The sequence below is a fragment of the Primulina huaijiensis genome, chromosome 9 (assembly GCF_012295235.1).
Source record: "Primulina huaijiensis isolate GDHJ02 chromosome 9, ASM1229523v2, whole genome shotgun sequence".
Lineage (NCBI taxonomy): Eukaryota > Viridiplantae > Streptophyta > Magnoliopsida > Lamiales > Gesneriaceae > Primulina > Primulina huaijiensis.
Window position 1 is genome coordinate 22,448,912 of NC_133314.1, and position 25,403 is coordinate 22,474,314.

The window sequence follows — 25,403 nt, forward strand, 5'->3', positions numbered from 1 at the left end:
TATTTTTTATTTTATATAAAGAATTATGATTGAAAATTGATAATATTATATATATATATATATTTAATATAAACTCGTGCGAGCCTCACATTTAAATGAGTCGACAAAATTTCAACCCAACTCACATAAATTGTTTGGCGGTGCAAGCCAAACCGACAGATCCAACCCAAATTGACAGCTCAAATCGCAACGATCTTTTACCGTGTTTTATTTATTTAAATAATTTATAAATATAAAAAGCAAAAAAATTTCGGTTGCAAAAAGCTTTAATTTAAACACATAAATTCTAGCAAACTGTCACATGAGGAAATGAAAAAAAATTAATAAGACTCCAAAGAAAATTCACAATTCGATAATGAGTTATTTCTAAACTTTAATTAATTTAATTTACATAATGAAAAGATAATAAAAAAAACTAAATCATTGGATTAAAAATAACATATTATAATATGAGTAGGCATAAAAAAAAACCAAATACTAATTTACATAATGAAAAGATATAATTGGATAAAAATAACATATTATAATATAGGTAACATATTAATAATCATACATATTTAAAATATGAATAAAGATAATGAAAAGACACATTTAAAATAAGCAATTAATGTAAAACAAACAATTAATAAAGAGACAAATGTAAATTCACATATAAAGTCACATATTTATATATATAATAGATATATAATTGCGCACAATCTTAATATTCGAAGATGTAAACGAAACAAGGCTGAAAATGTATTTTTTGCCCTTCATGCTCTATTTTCTCGACTCCTCAAAGTAAAATATTTTCTGAGAAATGATTTTATGACAATAAGTCTAGGAGCAAATCTTTGCATCATATGATGACACATTTGATACTCTCAAGTTATTCTGGTATGGGATATACGTTGGAAAATAGGTGATGACCATTCCATGAGTATTTGTCGATATCCTTGGTTAATTGATCCGAGAAATTTCTATATACAGATTCTTCTTTATAAGATGGAACAATTCTAGGTGGTTTCAGACCTGATTGACGCCCATTGATACCGACTTGTTCCAAGGACTTCTTCAACCATGGGATATCGAGTATATCACCACCATCCCTCTATCATCACTTGTCTAAGAGGACCTTCGAATCTGACACTTCAGTCAAGACGATATCTATTTAGTCAAGTCCGGATTCAAGCTTCTTATGAATATATCTATTCGGTCCAATAAATTGTGTTCTACACTTGGAGATTGTGATGTGCTGTCGTCAAGCCACCAAACAAGCGTAATGATGAATATGGTCAATCCACATGAAACGATATATTTATTTCATTTGAGGAAATACAATTTTAAAAAATGAAATTTTTGGATAAAATCTAATTAAAACACTAAAACTAAAATTAGGAAGCAAGAAAAATGATGAATTTAAATGAGAATTAATCAACCAAGGTGAGTTGAATGCAATTAGAAATTCAATATGAGGAGATTCTGATTCAAGAGAATTCCACTGTTCAATTGTATCAATGTTAATCGGCTAACAATTTATTTATTTATTTAGTTCCAAGCAATTAACCTTATAATTATGTGATAGTCGTTAAATTTTTTGTGTTTTCCTACTTTAATTTGTCGAACCTAGCATCCAGTCAAAACTTATCAATAATCGATTGTGCATGATTACATTCCATATTAATTAAAGATAACATTTTCATTTTGTGAAAACAATTAATCATGTATCTAACAACCGAAATAACTACAGTTTATAAATCCAATTTTGTTGATTCGGAGTCATTCGCACTTGGTTAATATATCAGCGCCTGGTAACCCTCAACCTAACTATGGTTTTATGGAGCATATGGAATGTCATCGATAACCCAGCAAGCGTCAATCTCTTTAGCCTCCGATCTGACCCGAAAATGGAGAACTACTCGAAAATCCTCCCAAGCTCCACATGCACTGATGATGACGTCTCCTGAAACTGTTAGATGACACATACCACTTGTGGCTTCATGAAATACAACACAGATGCTGCCATATTTCAGGAGCGCACAAGACTGAAGTAACAACAGTCATTCGAGACTCAAATGGTGAATTCATGGCCTGTAGGATACAAAATTATCATGGGGTAATAGAGGTTCCTGAAGACCAAGCGAAAGCATTGCTCGACGCCATGCATCGTGTTGTCTCCCTGGAGTTGCAATATATATTATCTTCAAAGCATATTTCAAATCAATGGTAGATGTTGTAACTTCAAAGTTGGTGGATCTTAACGAATTTGGTTAGATTGTTGCTGCATGTTACTCCCTTCTATCTCAAAAACCTTGGTATGAAGTTCGTTTGTTAGAAAACAAATGAATATAGTTACTTATACACGGACTCGAGTTTAGTTTTTTTCTTTTCTTATTATAATCATGATTTTATTCAGCGTTTTAACTAAATTATTTTGATTATAATGGGAAATGAAATATTTATTTAAAAAAAACCATTGTTGACATTATTTAATTAATCTCTAGTCAAAATTTGAATTTTGTATTTAAATCATTATTATAAACTTTTAATTATTTATTAAATGTTATATTTATTCGATTAGCACGGCCCTTAAATTTTTACACCGAAGCCCACTTCCTTTTTTAATTATATTATCTCCCTGTGCATAAAATCAATCGAGATTTGGAAAAACTTCAATTTCTCCCAATTTGTGAGCCCCAAGGTCCCGTCCGCGGTTTACGATCAACCTTATACTACGCGTCTCAGTTATCCAGGATACTTGCGTGTTATGCAGGACGGCCGGAAATAAGGAGGAGGATGCCGATAGATTTGATATTGAAGCCGTCGTGCAGCGGTTGCGGTTCCACGGTGGATCTATATGGAAGCACTTGCAAGCATCTGACACTTTGCTTGACGTGCGGCAAAACCATGGCTGAGAATCGAGCCAAGTGCTACGAGTGTGGAACCCCCGTCACTCGTTTGATTAGGGTTCGTCCCTCGTCTCATCCACTAGCACAGTAGCAGTTAAATGCAGAAGATGCTAAAAATTAATTGATTGTAGTTTATCAATGACACTTTATCTGCTTATGGCTTGCGCGTAGCGTGTGTGTCTGTATGCCAACCATCCGTACTCCGTTGCTTTCTAATTATGATTTTATTTCAATTATTTTAAGTATGATGGTGGATTGGGTCTTGAAGTTTTTAAACTGCTTAATTATTGCCCTGCAATCATTCACTTGTTCATAGTTCACTTAAGTACTTTTTTCATAAAGAGCTACATTAGCTTGCTTGTATGAGAACACTAGAAATCTGTTAAGAACTTGGGGCGATTTCATCTATTTCTTGAAATAAGCATATATGTGAGTAAAGTGACCAAATCCTTATGTATCCAAAAGTGCTAATCAGCCAAAAAAAGCAAATACTTCAATTCTTGGTGGCTTGGCAGGGAAAGGATAATTTATGAATTGGATTCCATGATTACATTTTTAATCATGTGTTATATATTGCTGAATACCTATTTTTTGGTTATATTTATGGTGGCTTCTATGTCTCAAACACAGGAATATAATGTCCGGGCAAGTTCCAGTAGCATCAAAAATCATTTTATTGGCAGATTTCCAACAGGTGTGCCGAATTTTAAGAAGAAGACCGAGAATAAATGGTCATTGCAGAAAGAAGGCCTGCAGGGACGCCAAGTTACTGATGCCATGCGGGTGCGAAATATTTGTAATTTTTTAATCAATCACTTGTTGTGTCCTCATTAATCGCTTTCATCTGTATCTGCTAGCTGATTGCTATCATCATATGATTGCATTGTGTAGGAGAAGTACAAAAATAGACCATGGCTGCTGGAGGATGAAACAGGCCAGTTTCAGTACCATGGTCAACTAGAGGGTTCGCAGTCAGCTACATATTACCTCCTGATTCTTCAGGGAAAAGAATTTCTTGCTACTCCTGCTGGTTCTTGGTAAGAAAATTACTGTTCTATGTATTGGATACTAAGCGTTTAAGTTCATATTTTCTTTTGATTTTAGGTACAACTTTAACAAAGTGGCTCAGTATAAGCAACTCACTTTGGAGGAGGCAGAAGAAAAGATGAAAAATAGAAGGAAAACTGCTGATGGCTACCAAAGATGGATGATGAAAGCAGCAAACAATGGACCTGCTGCCTTTGGTGAAGTTGAGAAGTTTGATGAACAGGAAAGTGGAGCTGGTGGTGGGAAGGGACGCAAAAAAACTGCTGGGGATGAGGATGAAGGCGATGTTTCAGATAGAGGAGAGGAAGATGGAGAAGATGAGGCATCAAGAAAAAGTCGGCTGGGACTTAATAAAAAAGGTGGGGATGATGATGAGGAGGGGCCAAGGGGAGGCGACCTGGATTTTGATGATGATGATATCGAAAAGGGTGAGACTTGATGATTTCTTAATTCTTCATTACTTCTAATACTTTGATTGAAGAGCCATTTGCTTGGGTTCTAATAGTAGCACACCTTTGATAAAGATGTAGTGTAAGAATCAGTTTTGCTAACCTAGTTTAGGACTAGGACTAGAAGAATGCCATTGCTTCATCAAAACTGACACACGAAGCAAGTTTGGTTTTCTTCTCTCTTTTTTTGTGTTCATCTTAAGTTTGCATGTGCAGATATTTGGTCGTATTTTTATGGTTTGGTGGTGATGTTTTGTATCCCATTAGTTATCCTACAAATTCATTGCCAAAGCAATTAGCGTCGGGCTTTTCATGTACACTCATGCTTATCTATTCGATACCCTGAGTTCTGCTATTTAACTGTGTCAGAGGCAAAATCTATTTCTGACTTCTGTTAATCTGGAGCTGCCATGTCATATTTTATTGCTTTCAACACTTCCATTTCCAATTTTTTAAAAGTTTTTTATCATTTTCCGTAGGCGATGATTGGGAGCATGAAGAAATATTTACAGACGATGATGAAGCAGTTGGAAATGATCCTGAGGAACGTGAAGATTTGGCTCCTGAAATTCCTGCTCCACCAGAAATCAAGCAGGTTTTTATTTAGAATGTTGCAATAATGTATATTTCATGCTAAATGGTAGTTGTTTTATTGGTTATTATAAAATCAATCTCTTTCCTCAGGATGATGAGGATGAGGATGAAGCAGATGAAGAGGAGGGAGGGCTAAGCAAATCTGGAAAAGAGCTGAAGAAACTGCTTGGGCGAGCTAATGGAATGGATGATTCAGACACAGAGGATGACGACGACGACGACGATGAAGATGATGATGTAAGGTTTTAATCACCTCATTGTGAAATTTAAAGCAAAATTCATGAAATTCATAATAAATTTGTTGACTTACTTCTGTCTGTTGGTGAAGAAACTTTCATACACCTGAAACTAATGATTTGGGTGAATATCCACTTTTCTGCAATTTTTTGATTATTATTTTCTTTCCTGATAACCATATGTGGTGTGTTTGGTTGCTATCTGTCTGATTGAACAGATGATTACTTCCGGCTAAAGCTCAACTTGTTTGGCTCTTTGAAATTGTTCTTTGTCAGAATCTATTAACCTTTATAAACATGCTTATCTGATGAGAGTATAATCTTGTTTGTGTGATTAGATGGAAGATGATATTTCTCCTGTACATGCTCCGAAGAAGGAAGCTCCTAATGAAAAACCAGCTGAGTACAGCACTCCACCAAAAGCAACTACTTCTGGAGCAGGTCGTGTGACACCCTCGTCATCAAAATCTTCAAAGAGTAAGAGAAAAGGTAATGGAGAGGATTCAAAAACGCCTAATGCTGCACCCCTGAAGAAGCTGAAAACAGAAAACGTAAGTATATTGTTAAGTGTATATTAAATGCATCCGTCACAGTTCAGGCTACATGATATTTTACTCTTTCATCTCTATAAAAAATAAATCGGGATTCAGGAAGCAAAACCCGTGAGAGATGAAACCACAGTGGTTACAAAGAGCAGCTTGCCTCCTAAAGGCGTATCTCCACCAGTTCCATCAAAATCTGGATCAACACCACCTTCGGGACCAGTTACTGAAGAAGAAATCAGGGCTGTTCTGTTGCAGAAGGCTCCAGTGACCACACAAGATCTTGTAGCCAAATTTAAATCCAGGCTAAAACTGAAAGAGGTGAAGGATTTTTTTGCAGTATGTGTCTATTTCAGTGCACCGTCACATATTCCTTGATTTGGGAGTTGTCTGGTGCAACCCTAGTTCTAAAAATAAAAAATCTGGACATTTTATTTTCGGTTCCTTAGACCTATGAAGTCCCGTCAAATAAATTTTGCAGCTTATACTCCACAATGGCTGGTTGGTGATTAGGGTAGCTAACGACCACGTCGAGCAGAATATTCGTCATCGGTCTTGTTCAAACTCTAGCTTAAATCCAGCATGAGATTTGAAAACTTAAATTGGTATAGATTCGAGTTTGACTCAATTAGGAGTTTGAATTTGAGTTCGTCGTTATTAAGTTTTGCCAAGTAAATGTTCAAAATTTAGTTTGAGGTAAAACATTCGGTCAGTTATGTTAAAAATACTTAGAATATAATATCTGTTGGATGGGTAATTTGACTTGAATTAGATTCAAAATCACTGCAAACACGTCAGATCTAAGATCCACATCAGTTGTCTGGGATATCTTAAGCAGTGAATAAATCCATTAAGTAGTTGAATTGCATTTTTGTAACGCAGGATAAGGATGCATTTGCTGCTATATTGAGAAGAATATCAAAGATACAGAAGACTAATGGGGCCAACTATGTGGTTATGAGGGACAGATGAGTAGTTTAAGACTTGTGTCTCTATGTATCTTTTCTTGTTGACTCAGAGAAACCAACAATTTGGTTTTTTCATACTTGATTTTCGTGTAATAAATGATAAATCATTGTTTTAGTGAACAAAATATGGAGTAATACACCCAGGTACAAATGATGGCACACGTTTGTTACAGCTCAGAAAAAATTACTTGTAACAAATTGTGCAACTTCAAATTCTTCGAGTTGCGATAAACAGATTTTGAAACAAGTGGATTTTATTTTCAAGTTAGCGGTTTAGCTGTCAAACGAAGGGCATTTATTTTATGTACGTTTGTGGAAAGTCACAAGCTACTCCATCTGATAAATGCCAGAAATTCTTGGCATATATTTTATAAATATCGGTTAGTACCTAATTACGTAAAAATGAACGAGTATAAAAATGGCTTTTACAAAACCTTTTGATAATTAACTACAGTATCTTTTTTGTAATGAAAATATATGGTGTTTTATAATAATTTTAAGAATTTTGTAGGTACTAGAGTTTTGATGTAGATAAGATAATTTTCGTCATCACAAGTTCATAAAATGCGAAGTAATCATGCAAGGAAATATCTAAATTGCTTATATAGAAGAGACCGGGTGGTTTAAAAAGTAACCACACCGTGTAATCTTTTTAGGAACAAAAAGGGAACAAAGTGCAGGAAATTCCAGCCATTAGTCGCGTTACATTGACGTGTTTTCAGAGGCGAACTACTGAATTGAAGCAAAAGACATTATTCGTGGCTGGTTGAAATAAAAAACTACAGGACGAGGTAGGAAAGGAACAACCCATAGTACACAAAAGAAAGCACATTCGAAGGGGTAGTGGCTGCAGATGGAGGCGGAGGCGGAGGTGGAGGTGGAGGTGGAGTGGCGAACGGGGGATGAATCGGAACCGGCTCCTGTGGTGTTGGCACCAATGGTGGTTCTGGCTGAATGGGCGGCAAAGGCTCCGGTTGTGTGGGTGGTTCAGGCTGAACTGGGACAGGTAGCTTCATCCCCTTTTTGCAGTTTTCGATGTTTCCACTGGTGAAATATCTGGTACCTTCCTTTTCCAGTGTAACGTTATTTAGTCCATCAGTATACATTCTGATGGGGTTTGTGATATCGCAGGACATGAATTCATCCAGGCTTTGGAGCTCTGCAATGGTGTCTTCTACTGCCAGGCTCCTAAACCCTGTACCAATACCTTAGGCTCAGCTTGAATCAAAATTTTCCCATAATACATGGAGGTGAAAAATGTATCGTGCTCTAATGAGAGAAAAAAATTAAATTGCTGAGCTCTGGTTTAGCAATCTTCCCAAATAACAAAATTCCCATCTATATTATGAAACATTAACATCAAGAAAACCGCTACGTCATAAGGCCAAACGAGGTGAGATGCTTCATTAAAAAAAAAGGTGAGATGCTCACATATTTTGTCACCAACCCTGAAAACTCGACCAGCCAACCAGGAGCTGACGTTCAAATCGGAGCTCCAACCTTCATCCCCTCCGACGACATGGTGTGTCTTAGCTAAAACCTCTTTCCCACAGAAGGCAACAAGAAGAAGAGCAAATACCTTGAGCACGACTCGAGCCATTTCCATCAGCAAAATACCTCGGTTTCCTTTATCAAATCAAGTCTCAAACTTAAGAGAAGTATGAGAGCAGAGATTCTTTTAGTTTTTACCACTCCAAGCCTGAAAATTGTTTAACTGGGTGTTTTCCTATAAATAAGGGGAAAATATAAACAGGAGTTAGGTGGGCAGCCAAGCGGGTAGTAATTTGGCACGGGTAAGTTTTACACCAACCCTACTCTCTTCCCTCCCTGTTTGGTTGAATTTTACCGCCATTTTCAATCTTTTTTTTTTTTTTAGAAAACCAAGGTTCAATCTTTTACTGATCTCTCTCTTTTTCTCTTCTAGATGATGCTGAAAACTTCTTTTCAGGTACTCGTGTGCTTATTACGATGGGTAGTGGTCCACCTCACTCGTGGGGAACTGCGATTAGTATTAAATAACGATGGGAAACCTAAAACAACGGACACGTTCATCAAGAGCGGGATTCCTGTGCTTAAACTTTATTTTCTCATTCTTTTTTATCTTTTAGTTAAACCTCGGTCTTCATTGGATGTGATTTAATCCGGGAATCTGATATTGTCCACCACTATTCCACTAAGCTATGGGGCTGCAAATAAAATATGAATCTCCAGATAATTAGTTGCTCTATCATAAAATATGAACGTAAACAAAGGAATAGTTTTTGATATAGTATAGACTCTCCCCTCATAATATTTTGAAACTCGAAAGTCCAAAACGTGACTTAAAAAGTAAATGATGTTCCCCAAACTAATGAGTGGAATTTGAAATTATAAAGAGATCAAAAGCATTTGGACAAATTATTTTATCGATAAAAAAAGATGACAAAGAAATAAGTCCTTTGCCCCAAAGAGTGTCACTAATGAGCTACGACACGCTATCAAGATCGTTGTTACCTTTGACAAAATCCATAAATAAAATCTCGTCATATTTTTCATGCACGTCACTTACATCAAACAGACATCTTTATAAATAACCACTGATGCTCAAAACATGAGAAAATCTCAGCTTCATCAGGCAGCTGGCAGCACCGAACAGAGTTCACCGAAATCGAGCATCAGCTGTGGTATTTCGACAAAATAATTGGCAATACAAAATGCACCAGTTTTTTGCAGCCAGTTTCACCATAAGATACGTTCACTTTCGCGCTAGAATGGACACATAATAACAGGTTTGCTTTCAATAATAATAATATTCAAAAAAGGGCCGACAGAATTTACACTCTTCAAAAGTTAAGGCATGTAAGTATATCTGGCTGGTAACTTGAATTGATGGTATGATGCAGGAAGACACCAGGCAAAAATTTCCACTCCATGATAACACCAAGATGTGAGCTTCCAAAGGTAATGCAAGCTAAAATAGTGCAATGTCAGTTCGCTACGTATAATCATGAGGGTTTTCTCCGATAAGAGGGACACCATCTTCGCGCCAGGTGATTCGGTCTTCACATAATGCTGAGACTACCTCAACATATAATTTATGCTCCTATCACAAAATAATTGTATGTGTCGGTAAAATTTATAAAACCACAGAAACGTAAATATTTGATCCCATCAGAAAGAATTTTTACAGGCATTACGGCACCAGAAGGGCGTAGCAACTATGTTTCTTATCCTTTGGACAGTTTAGAATTGGATCCAAACAGTTTGATATGGAAGCAAGTAAAATTGAATGTATAAAGTCTAGTAGTTCATTATTAATTAGAAAAACCTCGTGGAGAACCCTTTCAGCTAGCTCTTCAGGTGTGTCATAAGCAAGCACAGGAACTACCCTTTGGGCAAGGATACGACCCGTATCATATTGTTCATCAACAAAATGGATTGTAGCACCAGAGTACCTATTTAAAAAGTGTAAAAGAAGGCAAGATGATTAAGGAGATCAACGTGCTGGTTTTAGAATTTCTGCAGAAGGGAGTTCCGGAGTTGATAAACACTATTGGTTAGATATATAGGCAGAGTGGAAATCAAATTGATGATCATAAGAAAATTGAAAAACTGCAGATCAAACACAATCAAATATTTTATAGGACTGATATAGATTAACATCCCCCAAGATTACAACAATAACAATACTCGAAAGGACATCAAAGTTTCATACCTCGCCCCTGAAGCAATGACTGCTTTATGCACCTTCATACCATAATATCCTTTGCCACCAAACGCTGGAAGAAGTGATGGATGAATATTCAACATTGATTTTGGAAATGCTCGGATCAACTCGGCGGGAATAAGTTTTAGATAACCAGCCAAAAGAACGAAGTCTACCCTGTAGGATCTGTTCATAGATAATATGAAATTAAACTCGGTAAGATAAATCAGCAGAAAAGGGAAAGTGAATGCTTGACGATATTTTGCTAGAAGAAGGGATGGACATAAGTTGGTTTCTGCTTTTCCTCAAGATGGTGATAAAACATAAAGTAAGCCAAAAAATAAAAAGACTACAGAAATCAAATGGAGACAACATAGTGAAAGAGCTCAAATACAACTTTCGAAAAACGACTTAAGCCAAACTAGATAGATTAACCCAAACCGGATGTATTAACTCAAACTTGAGCAACATAATAATGCCAACAAATTCTGTGGCTACATATTAATTTATTTAGCTTTAAGACAAGTCAATTCTCGAAAACCCTTGAGGTGGCAACTTATCATATAGGAGGCAAAACTTGCAGTTTTAGAAAAATTTAATAATCAAGTTTGAAAATTATTAGCTGGAATGGGCAATTATTCTCCTATTTCCGGCCCTTATCTGCGTCAAACCACAAGTACTAGTGCCTGCCACAAAAATCTGTACTTTCATAAACTAGAGAACTGACCTTAGAGTAGTTACAAGGTCTTCTGCAGACAAACCCTCTTGTGCATCTTTCAGTTTAGGAAAAATAAAAACAGGGATACCTTTCTCACGGGCAAACTCCGCCCCTCCACATTCTGTATCAAATATTAACACAGAAATACAGAATTGGGTTTAACAATCATGCCATGAAAGTAATCGATCTCAAATTTGGACTAATAGCGATAAAGTTGAGATTTTTTCCCGATTAAGAATCAACTACAATGCATACCGCATCTGCGCGAATAATTGCTGAAATTTGACATGAAAAATACCAGGTTTATCGGTGACCAAAACAGCGATATCACCGTGAACAGACCCACTAAGACTTGCCTCATAGATGGACCTGAAATTGGAGCCTCCGCCAGATACAAAAACCGCCAAATTTTTCTTTCTAGTTTCTGAGACTGGGTTATCGTTTCCTACATCGAGGCTCCCTTTACTCTCAAGTCTCACGACGTTATTTATGAAGTGCAAATTTCTTTTCAAGAATGGGTGAGGATAAAAAGAATGATGAATTTTGAAAGAAACCCAGCTTGGATCACGGATTTTGGATGAAAAGAGAGCAACCGACTGGATTTTAGAGGATCGAGTCAATGGAATAGCTGAAAGGAAAGGGTTTCGTAATTGAGCTGTCTGGGTTTCCATAGAACTGCAATAACTGAAAACTGGAAGAAAAAAAAAATTAACTTAGGGTTTATGCTCTCTGCTTGCCATGCCAATGGGGTTTAACAAGATCCATTGCTATTCTATTTAAAAATTAGAACGAATCATCCGAATATTTATTAATTAAGTAGACAAAATAATCAAATAGTAACATAGGAAAAAAATATTTAAAATACTGAAAAAAAAACCATTGAAAATCCAAGTTGATATTATTTTGTTTTTTCGTTACAAGGAGAATAATATCTCACTGCATCATGACAAAATCCAAATTATGATATCTGTTTTCAAATTGCACTAAATAATACTAATATATTAAAAATAATAGTTATATTTTACGTTTGATATATCACTCCATTATAGTTTCCTCAATAAACAAATTAACTTAAGGTTTGTATTTCGTGTTATTAATATTACCACTTTTATATGTGTGAATATATATATATATACAGTTTTGATATGTTGCACACCTATCGTGCACACCTATCGTGCACACCTATGTAAGCACCGATGAGGTGTCACTCATCCATTTGATGCGATGAAATATAGAAAAATTGCACATCCAATAGGTGAGTGACACCTCATCGGTGCTCACATTAGTGTGCACGGTAGGTGTGCAGCATATCAAAACTATATATATATATAATAAATAAAGTGAAAATAACACTAATATATTAAAATTTTATATTACGTCGACAAAAGAGATGGAAAATGTTGCTTGCAACTAACAAAATAATAATAAAACATTATTTGAAATCAGTTATTATATATTACAATGAAAATAAACATCCAACCTTTCAGTAAATCAGACTATATGTCTAAATATGTAAAACATCGAATATCAGTGGGAGCACAGCCGTAAAATAAGTGAAAAAAAGGAAGAAAGAAAGAACTAGAGAAATAAAAAATAGAACTGTCAGTCAAATTGAGTTTATTACAAAAGGAGAAGTGGGTGATTTTCGGATCATTCTTTAGCTACAACTGCTTGCTCCTCGTTGAAGTAATCGTGCCTGTAATGATGATGGGTGCTCATGAATGCAAAGCACAATGCAGCCTTATCACGAAGGCCACAGTGAAGATATACAAAAACATACTAAGAAATCCACCCACCGAATTTTTCGGGCAAGCTGGTAAATGCCAGTACCAGCCATTACAACGTTTACACTAAGAAGGTTCCAATTCTTCTGCACTCCATAGTCAGTGATATCACGGTTAAGAAACCAATAATCTCATACGAGAAAATGGAAAGTGATGCAATTGCAAAACAAAAATGATGTGAATAATGGAACATGAATTCATCAGCTGCAGATGCAAACAGCGGCTTGCAAATGCAACTCACATTAAATATTGAATTTGAAATTTGATTAACAGCCTTCAATTTAATCCCGTTTTGCTCCAGTAACACCTTTTTTTAACAGTTTGCTTCAAAAAGACTTGATTTGCTGTCAGAACATGATATATACAAACAGAGCAACACAGTTGAGATATTGAAAGAAATTTGTCTCGAAAATATGCGAGAAAAAGGTGATGCTTAGAACAAAAGATAGAGGTGTAGATTTTATCTGAACTTTTTAAGTCCTGCGACCTTACCAAGACATAATTTGGATGGTTTCGTAGGATTCCAATTCAGATGGTTTTATAGGTTTCCACTAAATAATTCTACTCTTTTGGAACTAATATTATACTGCTGCCTTAAAGTTTGTTAAGCTGTCAGGACTTGCTAGATCTGAAACATCTGTATGATTTGAACCGAAACTCAACATAGATGGGTAATTTGGTACCTAGATGTGAGTTGAAAATTATATTCACAGACAGAATGACAGATCAATAAAATTGATTATTATCTAGTCTCACAAAAACATAATAAAAAAATTACAGCACAGATCTAATTGAACTTACAGGAGTAATAACTGTGCTATAACGCGACAATATTAGTCCAGTTGCAGTCACAGCTGCACAAAATTAATCATAAGATTGACAAAATCAGTTCCACAGTATCCTATATAAAAGTAATGAAACTGTCTATGGGAAGAGACTAGATACTCCATTATCTCATGTTCACACGTCCAAAAGTTTGAGAGTACAAAAGATCATCAAACATCACTCACCAACTTGCTGGGGATATGAAACTTTCTCCGGCGGTTTGCTGAAGTCAGCAAAATTGGCTATGCTAACGCCCCACTTGAAGGTTGGTGCCCAGAAATGAACTAAAACACAACAATAACGAGAATATTACACTAACAGATCACAATATTGATCAAGGCAGGTAACTAAATTATAACGTAAACTTCACAGTTAAAGAAACTTAAAGAAAACTCAACTCCGCAGTGTTATTCAGCATCTGTTTATAAGACACGATTGGTTGAGAATTTGAGACAAAACAAGAACTTAAACATGAAATACAGTTTACTTGCTTAACTACAACATTTACATGCTTCATTTCATGATTAACAATCTCATCAAGTATGAGCTCATTAGGATACTCTAGGATAGATAAATGCTACAAAAACTTGAGAAACTCTGCAGATCAATATTGTATCAGCTTGAAAGTCATTTAATCTTCCTGCACTCATCATTCTATATCTAAGTTGCCAGTTCTTGCAAAATATCATGTTCATAGCAGCGCTATAAGACTTCTGAGAATTAGTATAAGAAGCTCTTTCATGGTAATGGGAAAAAAATAACGAAAAATCAATTACATTAAAATACTCAAAAGTCCCAAGAGTTTTCACATCCCAAGTTCAGGAAGTAAAGACACGAGATTACATACTGAAGCCGTACAACACAATAAAGGCTATATCGATGCGATTACAAGATCAGCTAGAAGTCAAACAATTTTCACATCTAACTCCATAAAATTAATGCAAAATCAGCAAACAAAACACACCCTTTCCGGGTTCGAATATAAACAGCCAAACAGGTAAGATAAAATCTAAATCAGATAAAGCAATCCCATCAAACTTAATGTCAACGACATAAAGTTGGAATTTTTTGCATCTAATATCGAACATATAACATAAAGATTATTAGAAATCGATGAAATAAGTGAAGCAATGATGAAATGACTTGTTTTAGGGCCAGCTGGGTGGTTCCATATAGCATGAAGCTTCGAGATAGCCATCGAATTTTTCCTCTTCTCTGGCCTCTGTGTTTGACTGCTTGAGATGCTGCTCCGAGAGCTCGATCGCTTTTCCTATTATTTTATCCTTCTATTGTATTTTAGTTGCCATGCACCTTCAGTTTCGTTTCTCCTTGGGGTTTAGGGATGGTTTTGTAATTATACATGGTCCTCCGACCAATTCATTTTGAAGGACAAGATTGTCTTTCTTTTTTTTTTTAATTTAAATAATTAAATTTTCAAAGAAGCCGGGGATAGATTTCCTGGGCCGTCAAAAAATACAAATGGGTTTCCACAAGAAAAATTAAACGAGATAAATACAAATGCGGCCCATTATTTTAAAAAGCAAAATGTAACAATAAAGGGGCCAAGACCGGGGGTTTCAATTCCCTCGGATTCAAAAAATACAGATGGGCTTTTCAATAAAAAAGTACAAATGAGACGGGGTTGCTAGTAATGATAATAAAATGGGCTAGGGACCTGGGGTTAGTATCCCCGGGCCATAAAAAAATGGGTGTTTAAAAAACGGGAAATTGGACTTAACTCCCCAGCCGCCGTTTTTTTTTGTGTTCAGTCCCTAGGTACTTTTTTAGTACCACATTTTCACATGAAGTGTACCACATTTCCACATGAAGTGTACCACAATTTGTATGACATAGTACCACAATTTTGTGGGTAGGGAGTGAACCCAAATAAATGTTTTGGTTGGGGATTTTTCACCAACTTCCCCTTTAAAAAACATACACAAATGGGCTGGGTGATTAATAAAAAAAGAATAATAATAATGATAGCAATGGGTCGGGATCGTAATCCACCGGCCTTAAAGAAATAAAAGTGGGCCGCAGTTGCGCCGAATTAGCAACTTCGGCCCATACTATTATTTAAAACTAAAGAAATCTAAATGGGCTGCCGTTAGCAGCTTCGGCCCATTACTTAAAACTAACTCCTGCCCATTATTTAAACGCGGGTTGTTAGACTGGCCACCAATCCATGGATATGCAAATAATCACGATATTTAGTCATTACGAGTTCTTGATTTTCTTAGCGAATCGTAAGATTTTTGGTGCTTGCTACCGGAGAATGAGATGAAATGGGATGACATTGTAGCACTACTGCAACCGCATCAAATCCATGCAATTAGTCAAGTTTGTGTCTTATTTATTTTCAAGCGATTGTATTACTTGCTTCTTAATAGTAATACTACCTTTTGCTTGATACCATTTTGGGTCTGTTGCGCCATACGAAGCCTTGGGTATTTTCTTGGACCAATTTTTTAGCTTGAATCTAACAGACATATGTTCGGTAACATTAGCCAGTCTTTTTGTTGATTCGGTGGTTTATGCATTGTTTGAAATAGGACATTCAGGTGACATTGCGTGAGGAAATTAAAAAAGCATGCGAGTTTCGTCCATTTGAAAATTGTGTCTATGTTTCGGGAATAGCTAGTGGGATTTATTGCAAGAAGCTAAATTTAATTTAATTTAAGAGCACAAATATATGAGATGAGGCAAACAATCGAGGAATACAGTCATGCAACTTTTGAGCTGTTTTAAGTTGTTCAAGTGCTCAATGTGAGGTTGCTTGGCGTTACTGGATACGCTTGGGAAATGGAATGATTGACTTGATATCTATTTTTGTCTAGATTAAGTATGGTGGAATTTGGGATATGCTGCAAGGCAGTACTTTTGGAGGGTGACCGAGGTTGAGTTATTAAGAATGAAGGTATTGGGAGGGTGAATTTAGGGGTCAGTTAAAAAAGTAGGTGTGAGATAGAAAGTATTTAAAAAATAAGGATTCTGATTTTTTTTAAAAAAAACAAAGAGTTGAATTTTGATTATTATACTAACAGCAATTAAACTTAATTAATTCTCTTTTTTTTCTTCTCGATCGACACACATCTTCTCTCAATTAAAATTTACGAGTCTTTTTCTCCAAATCGAGATATTGAATAGACCCAACAATCAATGGTCAACCATTGTTTGGTCGACCAAAGCTTGGTCAAAGACCACAATTGGTCGACCATTGCTTTGGTCAAAGAACAAAGCTTTGGTCGACCAAGCACGACCAAGCAATTTGGTCTTTGACCAGACCAACATGTTGGTCTTTGACCAAATCAATGATCGACCATTTGTCGACCAAACAATGGTTGATCATTGTTTGGTCTTTGGTTGATCATTATTGGGTCTTAGATAAATCCAAAAGTGGATAGATGGTCGATCTAAGTTTGGTCGATTCACCCTTGTGCCGATTAAAACGTGGTCAAAATTTTCTTTTTCAATCAGTCGATCGATCAACGAAAATAAACAATAAATCGAAATAAATGTTAATATTATCGGATTATTAGTCATTACGTCGATTTGTGTTGAGAATTATAATCGGAAAGGAAATGAAAATGGGATCGACGGTGAGGATTTAGGTTGAGTCGACTGATGAGAATAAATTACGTGTTTAAAATAAATGTATATATATAATCAAATTTAATGATGTATTTACACTTAAAACACAAGTACATTTAAGTAAATTGAGTCATAGATCCTTTTTTTTAAATACTTCAGAATGCACTCCCTTTGACCCAAATTTCCCGTGAATTTAGCATGAGATACTAGCATTTTAGAATCTAGTCATGGAATTTGGAATATAACCCTTCTGGACTACAAATCAAGATGGCAATTAATGTCTGCCAATTGATTTGTAACTTAGGGTATCTTTACAAACAGATTCAGTTTATTGTTATGTGTTTGATTCATTTTTCCTTTTAATGGTTAGGCTAAAGGCCATAGTATGAAGTAATATATTTTGGCTAGCAATATGCCAGGGTAGTACATGTAACTGTATATACATGCACCATATATGTATTCGCTCAGTCTGAATTGTCTAAACTCTATATTATTATCATTTGTCAGGATTGTCCAAAAGATGATGGCTGTGTGTTTAAAGCAGTTCAGAATATACATGCTATGACAGATAAAGAGATAGCTTCTGGAATCAATCGTTGCTATGTTTTTGCATGCGGATTTAGCCAAGGAGGTTTGTGTTTTCTTTCTCCTATAATTAAATTACGCTATCCACTGATTTAAAAAGCGTGTTGGATTGCAGTTGATTAAATCAGTATTTATGAAGTATAATTTTCCATGGACCTTGACATTGGCTAGTGTTCTGCTGTACCCGAAATCTTTGGGTGGAGGTGCAGTGTTTAGTGTATGGGTTCCGTTCAATTCTAGAACATGTTACACCAGAAGCAAAGAATGTTATTTCCTGCTTGCAAGCCACTTCTTGTATATTCCATTTTGTCCTTGTACTCCTTGCGTCTTTCTCTAATGTAATAGGTTGATGCATTCTTATTCTTCGCCTGATGAATGAAAATTTCAAGGCCTATGTTGTATGATGAATGGCACATTGTGTTGGTTTCAAGCTATACTCTCTGTTTGAAATGCCATCGATATGACATATAGGAATGTAATTTTAGACTCCTATATTATGGTCCCATGGAATGGCTGATAGAACTGTTCTCTTTGTAGCTGGGCAATGAGGACCACCTTTCCTTGAAAAAGCTGGTGTCATCTGTGAATTCAAGGTTCTATACTTCTTTCTCCCTTAAAGATGGGTTTCATTTGTATGTGTTTCATGCATCTCCATGTATTTTGGAGCTTGTGTGACACTATATCTATTTATATTTCTCAACTAATAACTTTTTTTTTCAGATCTTCATTTCTCAGTCTCCAATACACAGTGTCTTCAGTATACATTCATCTCACCTTTTGCTAAATTCTTGAGTTTGAAGTATGGTGTTAATGTTTGGTTGCGCTTTTAATATAATTCAAATTGAAACATTTATATAAACATGAAAGTTGAACGATGACAAAAATAAATAAACAAATGTGATGTTGGATGGAAAAATAATAGATTTTATTCGAAAAATTGGTTGAAAATGTGGATAGATTTTAAAGTTGCATGCATATTTTATCATTACTTTAATCGAAAAGTGTGAGAATGATTTATGAAATTTTGTGTGGTTTTCAAAATTTTAGAAAATTGATGTGTTTATCAAGGGAATCCATGATGGTGTTCAGCAGGCTCTATGGTTCACTCAACCCTGACGCCATATTTTATTTTTAAAAAAAGTGAGTTGGTATCTATAGATAATGATTTATCATCATAATCCATGATTGTGTGGCCCAAAAAACCCAATTTTGACATGAGATGTTCTTCGTATCTTCTTAATTTTCATTGCTTGCGATTATGGTCTTGAAAGAGAATTTTGTACTTTTTTTTTTGTATGTCCCAAGTTTTACATTTTTTTCCCTAGTATGTCATTGTTAAAATCATATTATTATTATTTGAGCAATGGTAAACGTGCATAAAGAAAAATGTAAATCGAAATGTATTGCTAGGTATACAACTAGTGTTGCGCTTATTATTTTACCTTTTTCCACTTACTATGGAACCTGAAGTGTTGAGATCTATATTTAGTGTTGAATGATATTTTTTATAGTATTTTTTTCTTTAATCCCAAAATACCACTATGACCTAATCGGAACACAGTAAAGAGTTATTACACATAAAATTTATGAAAATGATCCCCCAAATGAAAATATTGTAGATATGTAATCGAAGTGATCGACCGACCATAAAAAAAACATTATTCTTAAAAAAATGAAAGAAAGAAAAAGCCAAGTCATACATCGTTGGCCTACATTTTGGGCCTCATCCCGGCCCAAATTTTGAAGAAATACTGCATTTAACAAAGAGACAAGAGAGTGCTAATAATTTCTGAAAAGAGGACACGATCAAAGAGACTCGAATAGAGTGGGGGCCCACATTAATTGCTTCCTGCCAATCAAATCTCTTTCCTTCACAAAATATCACCGGTTCATCAAATGGACCGTGTACATACACCCCCCTGCGTCGCACTTTAATATTGCTCCAACCCGAATAATATATTCACGAATCAAATCCTCACCCGTTCTCTCTCTCTCTCTCGCCCTATATTTCCTTACATCGCTAAACCAGGAAGAAACATTTGACAACTCTCTTTCTATCTCTAGAAGTAAGCTATGAAGAAGCTGTACAGAAGGGGCACGGTGCATCCGACGCCACCGGCGGTCTCGGACCAGCTTCTTTCCTTCTTGCCGGCTGCGATATTGACTTTGGCAGCTGCTCTGTCTCTGGAAGAAAGGGAAATGCTTGCATACCTCATCTCTTGCTCCTCCGCCAACTTTTCCAACAGCCACCACAATAAAACCCCTTCAGCAGCCACTTCGGGTGGTTCTAAGGGTGGGGCGACTGACCACCCTGTGTGCTTCGGCTGCTACTGCTTCAGATGTTATATGAGCTACTGGGTGAAGTGGGATTCATCTCCAAATCGTCAGCTTATACACGAAATAATAGATGCGTTCGAAGAAAGTCTTTTTAAGGAGAGCAGGCAAGAAAAGAACAAGAGAGAAAGGAGGAAGGGTAAAAGTGTTAAAGGTAAACTTTGTCTTGAATTAGATGAGTCCAAGAAGTCTGAACCCAGTTTGACTAAACAAGATTTTGACTTCACTGAATCGAACTCTCCCGCGGAGCACGGTATTGACGGCGGCGGAGACGGCGGAGAAAATAGTGGTCGTGAGGAGGAGGAGAAAAATGGGGAGGAAGAAGAGTTGGAGAGAGGGTCAGTGAGGAGGTTTGTGAGCTTTCTTGGAGAAAGAATTTGGAGCGTTTGGGGTTAAAAATATTGGAGGAAACTAAGCTAAGGGTAAAAAAGATTGATTTACTTTCCTTTTTTTTTTTTTTTGCTTATGCCATGGAAGCAACATTCACGTTTGCTGCAAGAAATTGTATTTCGGTATGTTTGTAGACAAACATGTTGTAAATCAAGGGTGAGTTTTATATTTCGATCTTCCTTAAATTTCTGCTAAATTGATTAGATGGTTTTTTTACTTCATTTTTAGTATATTCGATCATTGACTGCAACGAGTTAGTTTAACTTTCATCTGCATTTGAGCTCTGCAATTGGTAAATTTCCCTGATTTAGCAGGTGTAATTGTGTGACTCCATTGAGTTATATGTTTTCTTTCCTTTTATTTTCTGTAGTGTCCAAACAAAGCCATCGTATTTTTTGTACCCTCTCTCTCTCTCTTTTTCGGTACTCTTTGTTTTCACGCCTGCATAATTTTTAACTTTCCCAAGTATCTAGTACTCTTTTTTGTCCATTTCATCTAGTATTTTCATTGTGTTCACCGTCGTATTTTAGCGTGTGGGTTCGTTCCTTTAGTTGTAATGTACCTGGTTAAGTAACTGTTGTAAGAGGAAAAGTGAAATCTTGATGGATGAAATATCTGGAGTCGTGTCCTGTTTTTCATTTAATCATGACATGAATCTTCGAGTGGAAGAGGGCCTATTTTTACAGTTCACTTAAATGTTTTATGTTGTTGGCCAAGATTGAAGCACAAACTCGATTGAATTTCTAATAAATGGTGTAATCTGCTCTTCAATTATCAATGCTTAGGCATTTCATGTCAGATACATATTAATTTATCTGAAATATTGGCAATGGATCCAAGTTTGGAGCATGAAGACTAATTACCCTGAGTTCAGTACGATAATGGATGGGTTCCTTCACCTTGTTGGAATTGTGAGCAATATAACATACTTGACTGTATCTGCTGAGTGGAATCTTAATGTAGGTCCCGTACGTGGATAGTTTCATTGCTCGCAAATTCATGCAACTATTACAAGTTGGATTAAGACACCCCAGGTCAACAATAAAAAAAAAAAACTAAAATTATCATATGTGAAATTATTAACATTTTAGTCCACGTGTTTTTTAAAATTAGGCATAAATCCTCTTATAAATATATTTGAGTTTGTACAACATACTAAAATATGAGTGAAATGTGTTTGATTTTTAAGAAAAAAGAAGAATGTATTAGCCTATTAATATTTTTTAAAAGTTTTTATGTCTTTTGCATTTTTCACCTAAGGTTGATTGATGCAACTAACCCATTATAAGTCTATACTGTAGTAAAATGAAATTGAAAATGCTTGAATCAGTTGTCAAAAGTCAAGGAATATCCTAATTTCAATCCCGAATTTTCTTAATCTGCAAGCTTCCCATTAATCATCTGCCCCATTCATCACGTAATTCGGAATTTTGAATGATTCAACGTTAAAATTCAATACCATGCTTAGAAATTGACTTGGGTTGGTGTATGGATTGGTCGGCATGGAGTCAGCCATCGATGATCGAACTCCACTGTTTTGATTTCATGCCTCTCTGATAGTTACTCTTGTGTTGTTGACCTCTTCTTCCCAAAAATTTATACCTCACTGCTCAATATATATTGACGTAATATAGACTCGGTTTTTAAGGAGAAACAATTTTAGTGGGTATTGTTTCGGGTCGGATACGTCATTATAACGTATGCATTAAAATCTACGTAAAATTCATGTGAAAAATTACAGCATGCGTTTACAAGTCGAGTGATGCTACATATACATCCATATTTGTACAACACAAAAAATTCAATTTGTCAAAATGTCACTATATATGGAATATAAAATCTCGCGATATAACAGTAAAATATCGCGATATAATGATTGTAAATATCGTTGTAACGATATATTGGTGTTATGTTTAGCATTATTCTTACAAGTCCATGCCATGTTGAGTTTTAGAATGATTTTATTTGGGCTTTGATGGTTAATATTATTGGGCGGGGATACTTGCAGCCCTAAAGAACAATGATATCAGGAACTCAAATGGGCCTCATACCTAAGTCCATTAAGCTGATATCATTCGTGTTCTCCTCTCTGTCTGTACGCTTTTCGTTCTTCATTACTCATTCCGTCTTAATTATATATATTTTTTGGATTGTTTTAAATAATGATAAAATATAAAATTTGTTTGTGAATTTTGTTTTTTTATGGTTTTATCAACCTATGCGAAAAAACAAAAAACTTTATATAATTAGGACGGAAAAAGTATATTTTTTTAATTGGAAAGAGTTTATTATAATCGGATATAACAATTTAAAAATAACGTTAAACGTCAACATAATACAGAAATCGAAGTTCCTATTTTTGTTTTCTGATTGTTTCTCTATACATATCATTGTCAACAAAATAAAATAGTTTATTTGCTTAATTATATTAAAATTTAATATTAGATATTTAGATTAATAAATCATAATCATAAATATATTAAGTTTTGAATAATATTTAATAATAAATATAAATTCTTATAACTTTTAAAAAATATACTTTTATATAAATCTTTCTCATAATTTTATATTTAATTATTATTGGGGACCCAAAGCCAACATCTGGCAGCGCCAATTCCTCTTGCCAAAGGATCTTCCGAGATTCCACGGAATCAAACCATTCCAAAAAGTACGAAATCCAGAAGTCTCGAAAGAGTAGAAGACTAGTCCAATGTGCCACACAACCACGGGCACGCCACCGTCGTCAGACGATATGTCACCTGATAAATCTCCGACGGCTGCCGTCAATGTTGAGGAGCCTCTTTTCCTTCCGCCGTTGAATTTCTCTATGGTTGATCACGGAATATTCCGGTCCGGATTCCCCGATACTCCTAATTTCCCGTTCTTGGAAACCCTAGGCATTCGATCAATCATGTGCGGCTCAATTCGTAATCTCTCCGTTTCTTTTATATACTTTTATTTCTCTTTTTACGGAAACCTGAAATTAATGCTCCTGTGTGAATTGTAATACGTAGATACTTGTGTGCGGAACCCTATCCCGAAGCCAATATGCAGTTCATCAACGCCAACAAGATTCGTCTTTTTCATCTCGGCATCGAAGGATCTAAGGTATTTTGGATTTATGCTTCGACGTGTAATTTTGTTTAGGCTGCATAATGTGATTCATGTAGATAATAATATTGTTGGTAAAAATAAAGTAAATATATAATGTGGTTTAACGAAAACGGATTAATTTGGACTTATCCGATAAATCTTGTGCTGATCATGTAGAACTTTGCGAGGCTTAATTTTTTTTTGTGCGGAGTTGTTATTCAAAGCAGCAACTGAAACCCCTTGAGCAAAAGAAAAGGTTAAAAATTCTGCAATCCTACAGACTATATAATAGGACGAAATAAACTCAGCAAGTGTGAGAAGGATATTTGCTGAGGATAAGGAGCGGTTGAATTTTTATTCATGATTGCTGTAACTGTTTCTGTTTAGTAAGGTTGGCATGAGTAGTTGAGTTGTTAATTAATCATATTTCCTTTGATATTCTGTTAGCTTAAAGGGACACCAATGGCACTGATGCAAGTAACATAACATGATTTCATGTTTCTGTATGATCACATTATTAAAGATTTTGTCCCTCTTTATGCAGGAGCCATATGTAAATATCCCAGAAGATACAATTCGTAGGGCATTGGAAGTGTTGTTAGGTAGTTCCACCACAAATTTGTTTTCTTGCTAATATATTCCCCAATTTTTCTATATGATCATCAATATACGTTTTGCTATTTGACATTATGTATAGATGAAAGCAACCGTCCACTCCTAATACACTGCAAACGGGGGAAGGTACCAATATATTTTTTCTGTCTTTTGACTTCTTAGTCAGTGCCTAAGAATACTTCCCCACTCTTAACATATACTAATTTTCTTGATGAAGCATCGAACTGGTTGTCTCGTGGGATGCCTGAGAAAATTACAGAATTGGTGTTTGGCCTCAATTTTCGAGGAGTACCAGAGGTTTGCAGCTGACAAGGCTAGAGTTTCGGACCAGAGATTTATGGAGGTGTTTGACGTGTCGCAAACACCATGTTCAATTTCATTGTCACGTGAAACCAGAGATTTTTCCAGATGAGCAACATCTATCACTTGACAGATGTATTTTTTTAGAAACAGATTATTTCTTTCCTTTTCCCCCCTTTTTCTTTGTAGAGCAGATGCAGCCAGGCCAGAATTTCATTGATTTTGTTTTGTTTTTTTTTTTCAAAGTTCCAAGATCGTAGCTAGAGTTTTTAAGGATTGAGTAGCTTTTCATGGAAGACTCCAGTGTCTGTTTTATATGACAAAACAAGATATTAAAATTAAGATGCCAATTGAAAAATTGCAGACTCGGACGAAAATATAAAAACCAAATTCCTATTATAATTTAATGTCATATTTAATTTATAATTTTAAATAATATATACTTCAATAAATTAAGATGTGAATGTATCTTCAATGAATATGTGGCTATTATATTTGATGTGGTACATTACAACTCCTTGGAGTGAATTTTTTTTATTTCATGAATTTTAACATTTTTATATTGGATAATTTTTTATATATATAAAAAAAACTTTTATATTAGTTTACTTTTGTATTTATGTATATCACATATAAATACTAACATAAAATTGCAAAAATATAAAGCCTATACTGGGCAACATCAACTGATAGCCCAAATTATTAAGGCCCGTGTTTACACCAAGTCAACTGATGTCATGCCCCATAAAGGAAAGCCCC

General features: G+C 35.4%; 6 protein-coding genes across 7 annotated transcripts; 3 read left to right on the forward strand and 3 right to left on the reverse strand.

Annotated features, from left to right (window-relative positions):
* The first annotated feature begins 2,616 nt into the window (after positions 1–2,616).
* LOC140984405 (transcription initiation factor IIF subunit alpha-like) lies at positions 2,617–6,799 on the forward strand. The gene is made up of 9 exons (XM_073451802.1): positions 2,617–2,946; positions 3,519–3,671; positions 3,780–3,925; positions 3,993–4,363; positions 4,864–4,979; positions 5,069–5,215; positions 5,553–5,765; positions 5,865–6,077; positions 6,639–6,799. The coding sequence occupies exons 1-9, from the start codon at positions 2,776–2,778 to the stop codon at positions 6,726–6,728; spliced, it is 1,620 nt and encodes a 539-aa protein (XP_073307903.1). The 5' UTR covers positions 2,617–2,775; the 3' UTR covers positions 6,729–6,799.
* Positions 6,800–7,312: 513 nt separating this feature from the next.
* Positions 7,313–8,588, reverse strand: LOC140984406 (blue copper protein 1a-like). Its single transcript, XM_073451803.1, has 2 exons — positions 8,156–8,588; positions 7,313–7,919 (listed from the first exon to the last, which is right to left on the reverse strand). The coding sequence occupies exons 1-2, from the start codon at positions 8,328–8,330 to the stop codon at positions 7,504–7,506; spliced, it is 591 nt and encodes a 196-aa protein (XP_073307904.1). The 5' UTR covers positions 8,331–8,588; the 3' UTR covers positions 7,313–7,503.
* Positions 8,589–9,453: 865 nt separating this feature from the next.
* Positions 9,454–11,922, reverse strand: LOC140984528 (phosphoribosylglycinamide formyltransferase, chloroplastic-like). Of its 2 annotated transcripts, XM_073452017.1 has the most exons (5): positions 11,426–11,916; positions 11,137–11,248; positions 10,419–10,595; positions 10,032–10,158; positions 9,454–9,806 (listed from the first exon to the last, which is right to left on the reverse strand). In XM_073452017.1, exons 1-5 carry the CDS (start codon positions 11,796–11,798, stop codon positions 9,699–9,701), a joined length of 897 nt encoding a protein of 298 aa, XP_073308118.1. In that variant the 5' UTR covers positions 11,799–11,916; the 3' UTR covers positions 9,454–9,698. The 2 variants fall into 2 exon arrangements, with proteins under 2 accessions (XP_073308118.1, XP_073308117.1); XM_073452016.1 differs by having other exon boundaries at positions 9,454–10,158; positions 11,426–11,922.
* A 667-nt stretch (positions 11,923–12,589) lies between these two features.
* Positions 12,590–15,037, reverse strand: LOC140984529 (mitochondrial pyruvate carrier 4-like). The gene is made up of 5 exons (XM_073452018.1): positions 14,880–15,037; positions 13,922–14,020; positions 13,713–13,765; positions 12,924–12,997; positions 12,590–12,823 (listed from the first exon to the last, which is right to left on the reverse strand). The coding sequence occupies exons 1-5, from the start codon at positions 14,932–14,934 to the stop codon at positions 12,778–12,780; spliced, it is 327 nt and encodes a 108-aa protein (XP_073308119.1). The 5' UTR covers positions 14,935–15,037; the 3' UTR covers positions 12,590–12,777.
* A 4,805-nt stretch (positions 15,038–19,842) lies between these two features.
* Positions 19,843–20,804, forward strand: LOC140984059 (uncharacterized). The gene has a single exon (XM_073451220.1). It carries the CDS (start codon positions 19,986–19,988, stop codon positions 20,640–20,642), a length of 657 nt encoding a protein of 218 aa, XP_073307321.1. The 5' UTR covers positions 19,843–19,985; the 3' UTR covers positions 20,643–20,804.
* Positions 20,805–23,232: 2,428 nt separating this feature from the next.
* Positions 23,233–24,971, forward strand: LOC140985103 (inositol diphosphatase DSP1-like). Its single transcript, XM_073452859.1, has 5 exons — positions 23,233–23,549; positions 23,651–23,744; positions 24,274–24,331; positions 24,427–24,470; positions 24,562–24,971. Exons 1-5 carry the CDS (start codon positions 23,347–23,349, stop codon positions 24,754–24,756), a joined length of 594 nt encoding a protein of 197 aa, XP_073308960.1. The 5' UTR covers positions 23,233–23,346; the 3' UTR covers positions 24,757–24,971.
* Positions 24,972–25,403: the final 432 nt, after the last annotated feature.

Bases quoted from the DNA above. Each gene is read 5' to 3' on its own strand.
- LOC140984529 (XM_073452018.1), bottom strand. From the start codon at position 14,934: ATGGCTATCTCGAAGCTTCATGCTATATGGAACCACCCAGCTGGCCCT. The intron at 13,766-13,921 runs GTGAGTGATGTT...AATTTTGTGCAG, and splicing joins TTCATATCCCCAGCAAGTTG to CTGTGACTGCAACTGGACTA. The intron at 12,824-12,923 runs GTGGGTGGATTT...TCATCATTACAG, and splicing joins CAGCTTGCCCGAAAAATTCG to GCACGATTACTTCAACGAGG.
- LOC140984406 (XM_073451803.1), bottom strand. From the start codon at position 8,330: ATGGAAATGGCTCGAGTCGTGCTCAAGGTATTTGCTCTTCTTCTTGTT. The intron at 7,920-8,155 runs GTGAGCATCTCA...GTATTGGTACAG, and splicing joins CAGGGTTGGTGACAAAATAT to GGTTTAGGAGCCTGGCAGTA.
- LOC140985103 (XM_073452859.1), top strand. From the start codon at position 23,347: ATGTGCCACACAACCACGGGCACGCCACCGTCGTCAGACGATATGTCA. The intron at 23,745-24,273 runs GTATTTTGGATT...CTCTTTATGCAG, and splicing joins TCGGCATCGAAGGATCTAAG to GAGCCATATGTAAATATCCC. The intron at 24,332-24,426 runs GTAGTTCCACCA...CATTATGTATAG, and splicing joins GGCATTGGAAGTGTTGTTAG to ATGAAAGCAACCGTCCACTC.
- LOC140984405 (XM_073451802.1), top strand. From the start codon at position 2,776: ATGCCGATAGATTTGATATTGAAGCCGTCGTGCAGCGGTTGCGGTTCC. The intron at 3,672-3,779 runs GTGCGAAATATT...TGCATTGTGTAG, and splicing joins AAGTTACTGATGCCATGCGG to GAGAAGTACAAAAATAGACC. The intron at 3,926-3,992 runs GTAAGAAAATTA...TTTTGATTTTAG, and splicing joins GCTACTCCTGCTGGTTCTTG to GTACAACTTTAACAAAGTGG.
- LOC140984059 (XM_073451220.1), top strand. From the start codon at position 19,986: ATGAAGAAGCTGTACAGAAGGGGCACGGTGCATCCGACGCCACCGGCG.
- LOC140984528 (XM_073452016.1), bottom strand. From the start codon at position 11,798: ATGGAAACCCAGACAGCTCAATTACGAAACCCTTTCCTTTCAGCTATT. The intron at 11,249-11,425 runs GTATTTTTCATG...TATTTGATACAG, and splicing joins TTTGGTCACCGATAAACCTG to AATGTGGAGGGGCGGAGTTT. The intron at 10,159-10,418 runs GTATGAAACTTT...CTTTTTAAATAG, and splicing joins GTCATTGCTTCAGGGGCGAG to GTACTCTGGTGCTACAATCC.